This window comes from Canis lupus, chromosome 9 (assembly GCF_048164855.1).
Source record: "Canis lupus baileyi chromosome 9, mCanLup2.hap1, whole genome shotgun sequence".
In the NCBI taxonomy this organism is placed as follows: Eukaryota; Metazoa; Chordata; class Mammalia; order Carnivora; family Canidae; genus Canis; species Canis lupus.
The window spans coordinates 5,586,142-5,600,222 of NC_132846.1; the positions used below are offsets into that span (position 1 = coordinate 5,586,142).

General features: G+C 51.8%; 1 protein-coding gene across 1 annotated transcript; it reads left to right on the forward strand.

The window, feature by feature from the left end:
• The first annotated feature begins 850 nt into the window (after positions 1-850).
• On the forward strand, positions 851-9,778 carry PCK2 (phosphoenolpyruvate carboxykinase 2, mitochondrial). Its single transcript, XM_072837976.1, has 10 exons — positions 851-1,009; positions 2,944-3,189; positions 3,653-3,837; positions 3,924-4,127; positions 4,495-4,682; positions 5,009-5,171; positions 5,440-5,658; positions 8,398-8,535; positions 8,795-8,890; positions 9,132-9,778. Exons 1-10 carry the CDS (start codon positions 981-983, stop codon positions 9,584-9,586), a joined length of 1,923 nt encoding a protein of 640 aa, XP_072694077.1. The 5' UTR covers positions 851-980; the 3' UTR covers positions 9,587-9,778.
• Positions 9,779-14,081: the final 4,303 nt, after the last annotated feature.

Below are 14,081 nucleotides of genomic sequence, written 5' to 3' on the forward strand. Positions count from 1 at the left end.
CCCTGAACATTCCCAATCGCTGTGGCCAAAGTGAGGGACATACAAATTGGCCAAACTGAGAGCCTACCCATAGGAGACCCATATGATCACAGAGACTGAAGAGGTGGTTCCCCAAAGGAACATCAGGGTGCTACTACCAGAAAGGGGGAATCAATGCTGGGCAGGTGCCTACCATAGACATGTTTGAGTTTGACATACTATGGCGTTTGGGGTGATACTCAGTGCTCTCAAGTTGGAGACCTGACTTGAGAAATTACCTAAGGACTTGATGGTGGTGGTTGGGTGGGACAGATTTGTTCTCCGGGAGAGTGTGGCAAGAACAGCCAGGGCAGAGGCCCAAAGGAAAGACTCTGGGGGGAGAGGCACCACCACTTCATGCGAAGGCAGAAGAGAGACCTCATCAGGAGAAGCAGCAGGGATATGGGGTTATGGAACCTTAGCCCTGGGGCCCTGGGGAAAAAAAAAAAAAAAAAGCCTGGGTCTCAGAGTGCCCAGTCCCCAGGAAAAGGGAAAAGGCAATGTCCACCCCCCAGCTTCTGGACTTCCAGCCTCCTTGGGCCCCTGCCCTGGCCTCACGCCTCGCCTCGTTCCTGGCTTGTGTGCCACCCCAGTGGCTCCCAGCCCCAGCTCGGGAGCAAGAGTCCTCAAAGTTACATCATGTGCAGGGGACGAGGCGGGGCGGGGCGGGGCGGAGCGGAGGCGGGGCCGGCACGGGGCCCGCCGTCCAATGGGAGGGACGGGTTTGGGCTCGGATGCGGGCGTGGGGCGGCGCCTGGCGGGCCTGGGGCCCGGGACCCGCGGAGCGAGGGTCGCGCCCGCCGGGCTGGGTTCCGCCCCCGCAGCCTCCCGCCCGCCTCCCTCTTAAGCGCCTCCCGCCGGGCCGTCGCTCCCGCTCGCGGCGCCCGCTCCCGCCCCGCCTTCCTTACCTCCCCGGGTCCTCGCGGCTCGCGTGGCCACCCCGCAGCCCCCGCCCAGGTGCCATGGCCGCTGTGTACCGCCCCGGCCTGCGGTGAGTGAGCCCCAGCCGGGGCCGACCCGCACCTCCCGCCGCGCTCTGCTGCCCGCCCGCCGCCGCCTCCTCCGCGGGGGACGCGTGCTTCCCAGCGCCCGGCGGCCCGCGGGGGACCGGGGTGGCCTCGGCCGCTCCGGGTCGCCCCCGCTTCCGTCCCCTCCTCCCCCTCCCTGCTCTGCTGGTCTCTGACCGCGCGGTCTCCGTCTGCCGCTCTTAGAACTTCCTCCCCCTGCTCGCTTCCCCCCGCTAAGCCCTGTCTCCTCGACTCTTCCTTTCCTGTGCAGAGGTAACTCTTGTGCCTCAGTTGCGATCAGAAGCGGGAGGGCCCTGGGCTCAGGGGTGCATGGACCCCTGGGGGGTTGAGCTCAGAGCTCCCCAAAGAAGGTAGAAGGTAAACCTCCATTTCCCAGCCTCCCGCGAACTGGAGGGAAGCTGGGTGCAGCCAAGGGACCTGGGGCCAGGGCAGGAGGGAAACAGGCTGCCTTCAATTCGTATATGGCTGGCTTCAACCCCTGTCCAGGACGGGAGCCCCTTGGCCCTCTACCTTTTCACAGCTTCCCATCTTTCCTGGGTAGCCTCCCTTCTCCCCAGAATCTGTCCCAAAGTCTGAACTGACCCCATATCTCTCCAACAGCTGGTTCCACTTTGCCAGCCCTTGTAGGTGGTCTTCGGAGCAGAGGAAAAGGAGAAGGTCCCACTTAGGGGACTGGAGAGGAGTGGGGGAACATCACCAGCGCCTTCCTGAGCCAGGCCCCCTGTGGGGAGAAGCTCTCCCCAGGACTGGGTGCCTTTGAAATTAATGGTCAGGAATAACTCTCCAGGTTCCAAGAGTCCTCATCCTCTGCCCCTGTGGCCATACTGGGTTTCCATCCTGCTTTCTCCATTGGAAGCCAGCCCGGGTCCCCCTCCAAGCAGGCTCTGGCTCCCACATCCATGGTCTGAGTGACTGTTCTCCCTCCCCTAGGCTGACAGCCTCTGAGTTTGAGCTTTCTGCAGTCTGATGTTCCCTCCTACCACTAACACCCGAAGCTCTCTAGGCTTCCCCTCTGAGGGGAAGGACAGGGGCATGCAGTCCAGTGTGTGGAGCAGTTTCTGGTGGGCAAGGCCCTGGCATAGGAGGAGGGTAACTTCCCTCTTGTGGCCTTTGCTCTCTGGGTTACTCCACCCTGGGTCCAGGCCAATCAGAGCAGACCCTGCTTCTCCCTCTCCCTGTGAAGAGACAAACAACAGGGACCCCGCCCTCCTGGGAATGGGCTTGAACCCTAGCCAGTGACATTCCCCAACAGTCAGCTTTCAACCCACCTACCCAAAGGCAACATCTTATGCAACCCTTGTTGGCCAGATGAGCAGGTGGGGAGCCCTAGCTCTGATGCCTGAAACCTCAATATCCAGCTATTCACTCTCTGTGCAAGAGAGCCTAATCTAGAAACCTGGGACTATCCAACTCAAAGACTGGGTCCTTTGCTGAGGCTTTCACAGTCTTATAGCATACACGCCAGAAGAAAAAAAGTAAAAATGGCTGCTTTTTTAACTTATAAAAATTGTACTTGAGAATGGGAAGAACAGGGATGAGACCTTCAAATACGAGACACATGAAACTCACCTAGGCACAGCTTATCAACACTGGGCCATGGGGCACCTCCTCATTTCCGACATCCAACCAGACACAGTTAAACGTGGGCGTGGGCTAAGCCAGCAATAACCTCAGCATGCCTACACACATGCTCCATACCGCCAGGCATGTGCCCTTTTTCTCATTGGGCAATACCTGTCCCTTGCTGAACAGGAGACTCCCTCGCTGAGACTCACAAAGCCCATGATATACACGCTTTTGCACACTCCCTAGCACCCATCAGGCTTCCTATCCCCTTGACTCGCCCATCTTCCATGAGAACACCCTGCTCACCACCTCTCTGCTTCTTGTCTTGCAGGCTTAGCTGGCCTGGGCTGAGCCCCTGGGGCTGGTCATCCTGGCGCAGCATCCAGACCCTGCGGGTACTCAGTGGAGATCTGGGCCAGCTGCCTGCTGGGGTTCGAGACTTTGTGGAACGCAGTGCCCACCTGTGCCAACCAGAGGGCATCCACATCTGTGATGGCTCTGAGAGTGAGAACACTGCCACACTGACCCTGCTGGAAAAGCAGGGACTTATCCGAAAGCTCCCCAAGTACGACAACTGGTAAGCCCTCAGCCCCATGACCCACCCATGAGGTGGGGGCAGGGACAGCTGCTTGCACCGAGGCCACTTTTGATTTACCAAGACAAAATCAAAGTTAACGAGACCATCCCAATGAAATGAGCAAGAATGGGACCTCTGGGAGAAACAGAATCAGGAATTAGTGGGATTGGTCTGTATTTTTACATTAAACAGAGCAGCTGACACAAGTAAAAACCTGTGCCTTTTTTTTTTCTCTCTCTCTCCCCCAAGTTCAGAGAGTTTTCACTAAGGACCTTTAGAAGGCTGGGCGGAGGGAACTACCCCCTTAGATGGGATAAAATCTGGAGGAAGCAACTGAGGTGCAAATGGATGGAAAGAAATCAGGCCCACAGAAGACCTAGAGTCCAAGTGGGACCTGAAAGATTGGATCTGGGGATGAGGGAGTTCGGCTGGCCACATCTTCCTGATAACCCTTCTCCCCCAGCTGGCTGGCCCGCACAGACCCCAAGGATGTGGCACGAGTAGAGAGCAAGACGGTGATTGTAACTCCTTCTCAACGGGACACAGTGCCCCTCCCCGCCGATGGGGCTCGTGGGCAACTAGGCAACTGGATGTCCCCAGCTGAGTTCCAGCAAGCTGTGGACGAGAGATTCCCGGGCTGCATGCAGGGTAACCTGGGCAGGGACACAGAACCAGGGGCACTGAAGGTACGAACAGGTTAGAACCCCTCATCCAGGTGGCATTTTCTTCCACAGGCCGAACCATGTACGTGCTTCCATTCAGCATGGGTCCCGTGGGCTCCCCACTGTCCCGCATTGGGGTGCAGCTCACTGACTCAGCCTATGTGGTGGCAAGCATGCGCATTATGACCCGGCTGGGGATGCCCGTGCTTCGGGCCCTAGGAGATGGCAACTTTGTCAAGTGTCTGCACTCGGTGGGCCAGCCCCTGACTGGGCAAGGTAAGTGTTTGCACTTACATAGTGTTTGCACTTACATAGACCTGCTTGCACTCGGAGGGAACTCCAGATTGTACCCATCCTAATTCGTGAAATACCTAATTCCCAAAATCTAGGGCAGCGGTCTGGGCTGGAGATGATGCCGTACTGCCAGAGCACTTTGCACAAGATTGAGAAAAGTCAATTGTCCACGTCCCAAAACAGGGACATGGGAACTGATGGATATTATGAGGTGGAGGGCCTTAGCCCTCATTGGCACCACCACTGCTCCTAAGTGTCTCTCCTGCCAACCCCGATCCCTCCAGCCCCTAACACCTCAGTCCCTGATGCCCTCGCCAGCAGCCAGCTCTATGACCCCATTGTCCCCCAGGGGAGCAGGGGAGCCAGTGGCCATGCAATCCAGAGAAAACCCTGATTGGCCATGTGCCTGACCAGCGAGAGATCGTCTCCTTCGGCAGCGGCTATGGTGGCAACTCCTTGCTGGGCAAGAAGTGCTTTGCCCTTCGCATCGCCTCTCGGCTGGCCCGGGATGAGGGCTGGCTGGCAGAGCACATGCTGGTGAGGGCCTGGTGAGGATCTGGGCAGCTGCAGGGAACAGGGCAGGGGTGGGGCCTGGCTGGCAGCATTAGCCTCACCTCCCCACTGCCAGGTGCCAGGCTGGTAGGCAGGGATTCTGCCCAAATGACTGAAGCTTTGGTCCCAGGCTGCTGAACACTGAGGGGGCTCTGACTTGCCACCACCCCAGCCCCATGGTGAGGTGTTGGCACCTGTTTAGCAAATAAACATTTGTCCTCCCTGTTAATAACCCCCAGCTGTCCTTTCTGTGCAGACCATAACTGACCTTTGGTGACCACCTCTTCGTTCCCTCTCTCCCCAACACACAGATCCTGGGTATCACGAACCCGATGGGGAAGAAGCGCTACGTGGCGGCAGCCTTCCCCAGTGCCTGTGGCAAGACTAACCTGGCCATGATGCGGCCAGCACTGCCGGGCTGGAAAGTGGAGTGTGTGGGGGATGACATTGCCTGGATGAGGTTTGACAGTGATGGTGAGAGGCCCTTGGATCATAGTCGCAGTTCTGGCTCTTACCAGAGTGTAAGAGTCTCCCTTCAAAAAAAAAAGAGTCTCCCTTCCACTGCTTCTGGCAGACCTGCTCCATACCTCCTGGCAGCAGTCTAGCCACCTAGAGACAGAATCTCCCCATCAGATCTGGGGGCCAGCTCAGGGCAAGCAGGAGCAGAACAGAACCTTCCATGGCTGCACCTCTCAACCCTTCCTGGTTGGTCCTTCTTTTCTTTCACTTCTCCTCCTAACAGGTCGACTCCGGGCCATCAACCCTGAGAATGGCTTCTTCGGGGTGGCCCCTGGTACCTCTGCCACCACCAATCCCAATGCCATGGCCACAATCCAGAGTAACACTCTCTTCACCAATGTGGCTGAGACCAGCGATGGTGGAGTATACTGGGAGGGCATTGACCAGCCCCTTCCACCTGGTGTCACCGTGATCTCCTGGCTGGGCAAACCCTGGAAACCTGGTAAGTGGAGTGGGAGAGTTGTGACAGCCTCCCCCCGGCTCAGTACCTTGATGATATAAAAGCCTTCTCTCCACAACCAGCAGCCATCCTCCAGGACCTCTGGGAGGCACAGGAAGTTATGAATATTCCCAGTTTCCAACCCCAAACTAGATCTCAGGTCAAATCCCAACTCCATTAAGTACTGGCTTTGGGATCTGGCTAAGTTGCTTACCCTCCTGAGCGTCAGTGACCCCATCAGTTAAATAGAGGTAGTTACCAAAGTACCTATCTCCTAAAGCTAATATGCATGCAAAGGGTTTAGCACAGTGCCAAATACATAGCAAATTATCAATAAAAATAAGCCGGAATGTTTTTTTAAAAAAAGGAAAGGCAAAGACTGCTTTGAAATTTTTTACCGGGCAGCCGGGGTGGCTTAGCAGTTTAGTGCCACCTTCCGCCGAGGGCATGATCCTGGAGACCCGGACTAGAGTCCCACGTCAGGTTCCCTGCATGGAGCCTGCTTCTCTCCCTGCCTGTGTCTCTGCCTCTCTATGTATGTCTCTCATGAATAAATAAATTAAAAATCTTTTTAAAAAAGTATTTTTACACAAGGAATTGGGCTCAAAGTACAGTCCATAAAGTTTGACCCATTAGGAAGGAGGAAACCTGACCCTCCCCCTGCCATTTGGTTCCCACCATCCTCTGTATAACAACCATTGTCTAAAGGTAAGTGTTGGGGAGCCTGGGTGACTCACCAGATAAGTGGTCGACTCTTGATTTTGGCTCAGGTCATGATCTCAGGGTCATGATATTGAGCCTCCTGACCACTCTGCACTCAGCAGGGAGTCTGCTTAAGATTCTCTCATTCTCCCTCTCTCTTCTCTCTTCTCTCTCTCTCTCTTTCTCTACGCCTGGGTGGCTCAGTGGTTGGGCATCTGCCTTTGGCTCAGGGCATGATCCTGGAGTCCTGGGATCAAGTCCCACGTCGCTCCCTGCATGGAGCCTGCTTCTCCCTCTGCCTGTGTCTCTGCCTCTCTCTGTGTGTCTCTCATGAATAAATAAATAAAATCTTTTTTAAAAAATTCTCTCTCTCTCTTCCTCTGCCCCTACCCCCCTCTAAAATAATAAATAAATCTTTAAAATAATAGTAATAATAATAAATAAAGGTCTGTGTTGTTACCCTTGCCCTTCCTCATCCCTCTAACACGCACAACCCATTAACCCAGTCTTCTGTTTGTCCATCTTCTGGATGAAATCAGACCAGTTCTTTTGCCGCTTCTTTAAAAAAAAAAAAAAAAAAAAAAAAAAAAAAGATTTTATTTATTTATTCATGAAAGACACAGAGGGAAAGGAAGAGAAGACACAGGCAGAGGGAGAAGCAGGCTACTCACAGGGAGCCCCATGTGGGACTGGATCCCCAGACCCAGATCATGCCCTGAGTCGAAGACAGACACATTCAACCACGGAGCCTGGGCTGAGCCACCCAGGCAGGCGTCCCTCTTTAGCCTCTTCTCTAAAAGCTAGTCTCTCAACCCTGTCATTGCCCCTGGAGCCTCGCAGCCCTGCCCCTCCCCCACCCCTGCCCTCTGGACCTTCTGCAGCCAGAGAGCCCTGAGAGCTAGGGAAGGGAGCAAACAAGTGCCTGCTGGGGACGACATGCTTGTGGTCGCTGAAGCCTACATTCACATTTGCTGGGCTGGCTGAGCATGCTCCCTCCTTATCTAATCACCCCTCACTTTATCCACCACCATCATTAAGCCCTCCCAGGCCTCCCCACCCAACAGAGAAACCCAAGAAACTTTCCTACTTCCCTGCAGGCTAATTCCCCAACCCTTTCATCATCTCTAGATTCAGGGGTATAAGTAGGGCGTGTTGTGTCCAGCTGTAACTCCCGGAATAACCCTGTGCCAGGGACCTGAATTGGGGGTTGATGGAAGTACAAGAGGCTCTTACATGCAAGTGGAGGCAGGAGCTGGGAGTTGGGAAGGGGACATGGTGGGAGTAGGGGACTGGCTCTAGAACTCCCTTGGTCCCCCCAGGGCTGACCAGCAACCTCCAGCAGAGAAGACACCGTGTCCACTCAGGGTCCCCATGGTGCTGCTTTGTACATATGCCACTGACTTGGTCCATCCCCTCTCCAGGGCACCTGAAGGGGCCAGATGACCTCTGTTCCTCAGGTTATCTCTGAGTTCTCCAAGCCCTATCGCTCCATCTGGGTCTGAGCAGACCCAGGGAAATCACCAGAATTCTGCTAGCTTCAAAATGAATTTACATTTTGATATCTCAGAAGATCCCATCTTCCCCTAGTTGCTGATGGAAAGCCAGTGGTCTGAAATGCTGATCTGACAGTCTCAGTTTTTGCTTCAGATTTGAGTGTTTGTTTAAATAATAATCCCATAAATAAATTGTTTCTGGGATAAATTTTCCGCTCTAACCTTCTGCCACTAGCTAAGCCCATTCCTTTGAGCACTGGTCAATGCCAAGTAGCTATAGCTTGGCATAAACAGTAGTGTCTTGCTAAACCCCAATTCCTCACCCACTTTTTCTCACATAGCTCAGCTGGCAGCATCATTATAGGTAAATAACCTGATCTTTTGGGGGACATGTCCTGACTCCCTTCTCCCTCCTCCTTCCCACAACAACGGCTTGCAGGGAATTGATAACACAAATGGAAATTGTGCAAGAGTGCATGCAAAAGTAAATGTGTGTTGGGGGTGGATAAGTCCTTGGAAGTGATAGTGGTTGTATTTCCCCTGCCAGGAGACAAAGAGCCCTGTGCACATCCCAACTCTCGCTTTTGTGCCCCGGCTCGCCAGTGCCCCATTATGGACCCGGCCTGGGAAGCCCCTGAAGGTGTCCCCATCGATGCCATCATCTTTGGAGGCCGCAGACCCCAAGGTAAGCATCGTGTGGGCTCCATGCCTTCTGGCTCCATTTTAGGGCCCGCCTCTCTCTTGTACTTCCTGGATTGCCAGCCGTAGCTTTCTGGCTGTAGAGCTGTCCCCTGGAGAATGCAAAATTAGGGGGAGGCATGGGATTCAAAAATGGGATGGCAAAGATCCTAGGAGAGCCAGGCCAGGAGTCAAGATCAGCAGTAGGGATGGAGTGAGGGTCCAAAGAAAAAAGCCACCTGTGACCCTGTTCCCCTGGGTTCTAGGAGTACCCCTAGTATATGAGGCCTTCAACTGGCGCCACGGGGTGTTTGTGGGCAGTGCCATGCGCTCGGAGTCCACTGCAGCGGCAGAACACAAAGGTGGGTGCCCTCATACCCCTCTTCTGAGTACCCACATTGCTGCTTCTCACCCTTCCTGAGCCAGACCTTCCTCCTGCCTGCCCTCCCCACGTGTCTCTTTTCCGGATCCCTTCTGTCCACCCTGCTCTGAGGAGATTCCAGAGCCACCAAAGTTTCGCGACTCCCTCCAGCCAGATGCAGGGTGTCCTTGCCTTCTCCGATAACAAGACAGATTCCTTACCTGCCCTGCTCCCCTCCCCAGGGAAGATCATCATGCACGACCCATTTGCCATGCGCCCCTTTTTTGGCTACAACTTTGGGCGCTACCTGGAACACTGGCTGAGCATGGAAGAGCTCAAGGGGGCCCGGCTTCCCCGCATCTTCCACGTCAACTGGTTCCGGCGGGACGAGGCAGGCCGCTTCCTGTGGCCAGGCTTCGGAGAGAATGCTCGGGTGCTAGACTGGATCTGCCGGCGACTAGAGGGAGAGGACAGTGCCCAAGAGACGCCCATCGGGCTGGTACCCAAGGAAGGCGCCTTGGATCTCAGTGGGCTGGGAGCTGTAGACACCACCCAGCTGTTCTCACTCCCCAAGGACTTCTGGGAACAGGAGGTTCGTGACATTCGGAGCTACCTGACAGAGCAGGTCAATCAGGATCTACCTAAAGAGGTGTTGGCTGAACTGGAGGCCCTGGAGGGACGTGTGCGCAGGATGTGACCTGAGGCTCCAGGCTAACAAGAAAGCACAGCATCCCCCATCCCTTCCTACCCCTCATCTAGGGATAGGAGAGCCACCAGGCTTGCAGAAAATATGAGTAATTTGATATAACTGACATCTGGGTGCCATGAAACCAGGCCACAGACTTCCTCTGGCACTCTGTCCAATAAGATGCTCATTTATTTTCCACAACTTTCTTGCTGTTTTCATTCCTGCCTGTCTTCACGGGCTTCTAACATCAATTTCACAGTCGTCTTGCAGCCCTCCAGGCAGGCAGCCTGGCCTGGCACAGCCTCGTGGTTTCCAGGACCTCACAGGCAGCTCTGCCATTGGGCCTTAGATGTAGGAATTTCTGGGAGAAGGCACATCAACTCTATGTTCCGAGGTCTTAAAAAGATGGGGCTTCTGTGAGCTGCTCAGTCTAGCTTCTAGGCCTAAAGTTCTTGATCTCCTTCTGTGAGATGCAGAAGCCTCTATAACCCCATTCCCGCAGTTCCATTGTCAGTTGTTAAACCTGTTCTTCCTCGTGCCTGACCTGAAATTGGGACTCCCAAAGCATACATGAAAACGTATTCAATATTAAGACAGCTAACACTTCTATAGTACCTTCTATGTGCCGGGTACTGTTCCGAGCATGTTACAAAACAACACTTTGAAGCAAGTACCACATTACAGAGGAAGAAACAAAGGCCCAAGGAGGTCAAGTAATTGTCCAAGCCCACACAGTGAACAGTAGAGCCAGGGTAAAGAGTAACTGCATAGACATCTCTCATAGCAGCAGCAGACTTGTAGAACTAGAAGGACTTGGGCAGCCCGGGTGGCTCAGCGGTTTAGTGCCGCCTTCAGCCCAGGGTGTGATCCTGGAGACCCAGGATAAAGTCCCACATCAGGCTCCCTGCATGGAGCTTGTTTCTCCCTCTGCCTGTGACTCTGCCTCTCTCTCTCTGTCTCTCATGAATAAATAAATAATATCTAAAACAAAAAACTAGAAGGACTTTAGATGTCCCCCATCCCATGCTTCTCAAACTTAAAAGTACATATGAATCACCTAGGGATAAAATGCTCATTCAGCAAGTCTGAAGTGGCCAGAAGATTCCGTTCCTCTTACAATCTCCTAATTGATGCTGATGCTGCTGATCTGGGCACCATAGTTGAAGTGGCAAGGCCTTGGCCTAAATCCTCAGAAATCAGCTTTAGAGGGAAACCACAAAGAAAGCGATGATCCTCCATAAATCAGGGGCACCGGCTAAGGGATAACTTCACCTCTGATCTGAATCAGGTTGAGTGACGGTATAAGTTTGGGAAGATGGAAATCTGTACCCAGAAAATGAGAATAAACTTCAACAAATATAATGGAGTTACTGGGAATTGCCTCCAAAGAAAACACTGGAGGAGGAAACACTAAGTGTTTCATAGAGGACAGCCAATCAATAGCTACCATGTATGTGTAAGCAGAAAAGAATCTAAGGGGATCCCTGGGTGGCGCAGCGGTTTAGCGCCTGCCTTTGGCCCAGGGCGCGATCCTGGAGACCCGGAATCGAATCCCACGTCGGGCTCCCGGTGCATGGAGCCTGCTTCTCCCTCTGCCTGTGTCTCTGCCTCTTTCTCTCTCTCTCTGTGTGACCATCATAAATAAATAAAAATTAAAAAAAAAAAAAAAGAAAAGAAAAGAATCTAAGGTCAGAGTGGATCACGTGCTAAAACATGGTTAGTAATGGGGTCTATTATACTTAAAAATATACAGCCAAATCCTCAGCTTCATGAGCAGCATATGGTAACTGAGAATAGGATCAGAGGCAGCATAACATAGATGTTAGGCACACAGTAGAGTCTGGGCAGCGGTGCTTTGAGTTTCTTCATCTGTAAAATGGAGATGTGCCTGCACCTCACAGTGTTGTTAGGAGGATTCAAAGGGTCAGTGGAGCCAGGCACTCAGAACTATGCCTGGCACAGAGTAATCATCGGCTATATGCTAGCTGCTCTCACTTTTCCACTCTGTACTGATTGGAGTAGACCCTATAAGCCTCTATCACATATTGCTGACTCCTCAGTTTACGAGGAAAATAAGCAATGTAAATAATATTTAGGCGAGAAAGAAAATAGGTTTGGAAATAAGTCCCTCTATGAAAGAGGCAGGGAAGTGGGGCTCCAGGCCCCTCCTGGTATCCACATGCTAAGTGATATGAAGGTACTAGTCTTAAAAGTGGTTTTGATGATTAGAATAAACTTGGGCTGCGTGCCTTGCAGCTGCAGATACATGATAAAACATAGTTAACACATTTTAAGTAACCTTTTCATTTTAAGTAATTTCTTTTTTTTTAAGATTTTATTTATTTCATGAGAGACACAGAGAGAGAAAGAGAGGCAGAGATACAGGCAGAGGGAGAAGCAGGCTCCATGCAGGGAGTCCAACTCAGGACTTGATCCCGGGTCTCCAGGATCACACCCTGGTCTGAAGGCAGCACCAAACCACTGAGCCACCCAGGCTGCCCATTTAAGTAATTTCTATACCCAATGTGGGGCTCCAACTCACAACCATGAGATCAAAAGTTGCACACTCTTCTGAATTGAGCCAGCCTGGCATCCCTAATCTTTTTAAAATAAAACACAGGTAGGGCACCTGGGTGGCTCAGTGGTTGAGCATCTGCCTTCCACTCAGGTCGTGATCCAGGAGTCCTGGGATTGAGTGCCGCAATATATCTGCCTATATCTCTGCCTTTCTCTCTGTGTCTCTCATGAATAAATAAATAAAATCTTTAAAAAAAAAGAAATTACTTAAATAATCTCACACACACACACGTACAAAAAACCATGAAAAACAAAGGTATAGCTTCATAAACTTAAGAAAAAGTGAACAGGGATCCCTGGGTGGCGCAGCGGTTTGGCGCCTGCCTTTGGCCCAGGGCGCAATCCTGGAGACCCGGGATCGAATCCCACGTCGGGCTCCCTGCATGGAGCCTGCTTCTCCCTCTGCCTATGTCTCTGCCTCTCTCTCTCTCTCTCTCTGTGACTGTCATGAATAAATAAATAAAATCTTTAAAAAAAAAAAAAAGTGAACACCCTTTAAACCATCACCCAGGGCAACCCGAGTGGCTTAGCGGTTTAGCACCGCCTTTAGCCCAGGGTGTGATCCTGGAGACCCAGGATCGAGTCCCACATCAGGCTCCCTGCATGGAACTTGCTTCTCCCTCTGCCTGTGTCTCTGCCTCTGTGTGTGTGTGTGTCTCTCATGAATGAATAAAATATAAATAAATAAATAAATAAATAAATAAATAAACCATCAGCCAGAGAAAGAAACAGAACTTTGCAGACACCCAAAGCCCCCCACCCCTCCCCCGACATCACAGCCCCCTTCACCTTCATCACAGCCCCTCCTTGGCATAAATGGATACTTATGGTGCATGATAATCACGTCCTTTAATTTTATTTTTGTGGCTTTATCACCCAAATGTGGATCCCTAGACATTATACTTCAGCTTTGCCTATTTTTAAGAATTTCATATGCCTTTGAAGGCATGCCTTTCAATCTCCACGCTCCCCCTCCATTCCTTTCTTTTCCCTCAATTTAACCATTGAAGCATCCAGACTCGGAAACTCAATGTCTAGATTCATTAATTTACTAGGGATTTCAAAACAGCTATATTCAAACTCTGTCATAATAGATGGAATACTTTTACAAAAAGACATCCCTTCAGGGGCACTTGGGTGGCTCAGTTGGTTATGTGTCTGCCTTCTGCTCAGGTCATGATCTCCAGGTTGGGGAGGGGGATCAGGCTCCCCACTCAGGGAAAGAGTCTGCTTCTCCCCCTCCCTCTGCCCCTCCACACTGCTCATAAATTCCCTCTCTCTCAAATGAATAAATAAAATCTTAAAAAAAAATGACATCCCTTCATCTAGTTCATTACCCTGAGGTACAGTTTATAAAAAACAGCAAGATAACTGATTCTTTTCCCATATTTACTAACTTCAATATAATGATTTGGTTTCCTATCAACCTGCAAAAGGGCGAACAATTAGCTTTACACACACACACACATACACACACACACACAGCATAAGCAGGCGGGGAGTAGGAGAGTAGAAGGGGGAGAAGTAGGCTCCCCTGACCTGGCTTATGATCCCAGGACCCTGAGATCATGACCTGAGCCAAAGGCAGACATTTAACCAACTTAGCTACTCACCACTCCTGAACCTCATAGATTTAAACATACTTAACGTTTATTAAATTATCATTTTAATGCTCAAATTGTCCCAACTTTGGCCATGAGAACTTAGCTTCTGAGTCCTTCTGCCATCACTCTGATAGTGGTTGCTGTCTTCTTGCTAACTGGTAAGATGAGTTGTTCCACATTCATCTTATACATTTCCCGCCCCAGTCGTGGAATCAGCCACTTCTTCAAGTTCTGGTTGCTTTCCATGGGAAATGGTATTTTAAGATCAAAGTGGTAGGAGTGTACATGGCTACGGGACTGGTCATTGTTTTCAGACCTTTTCA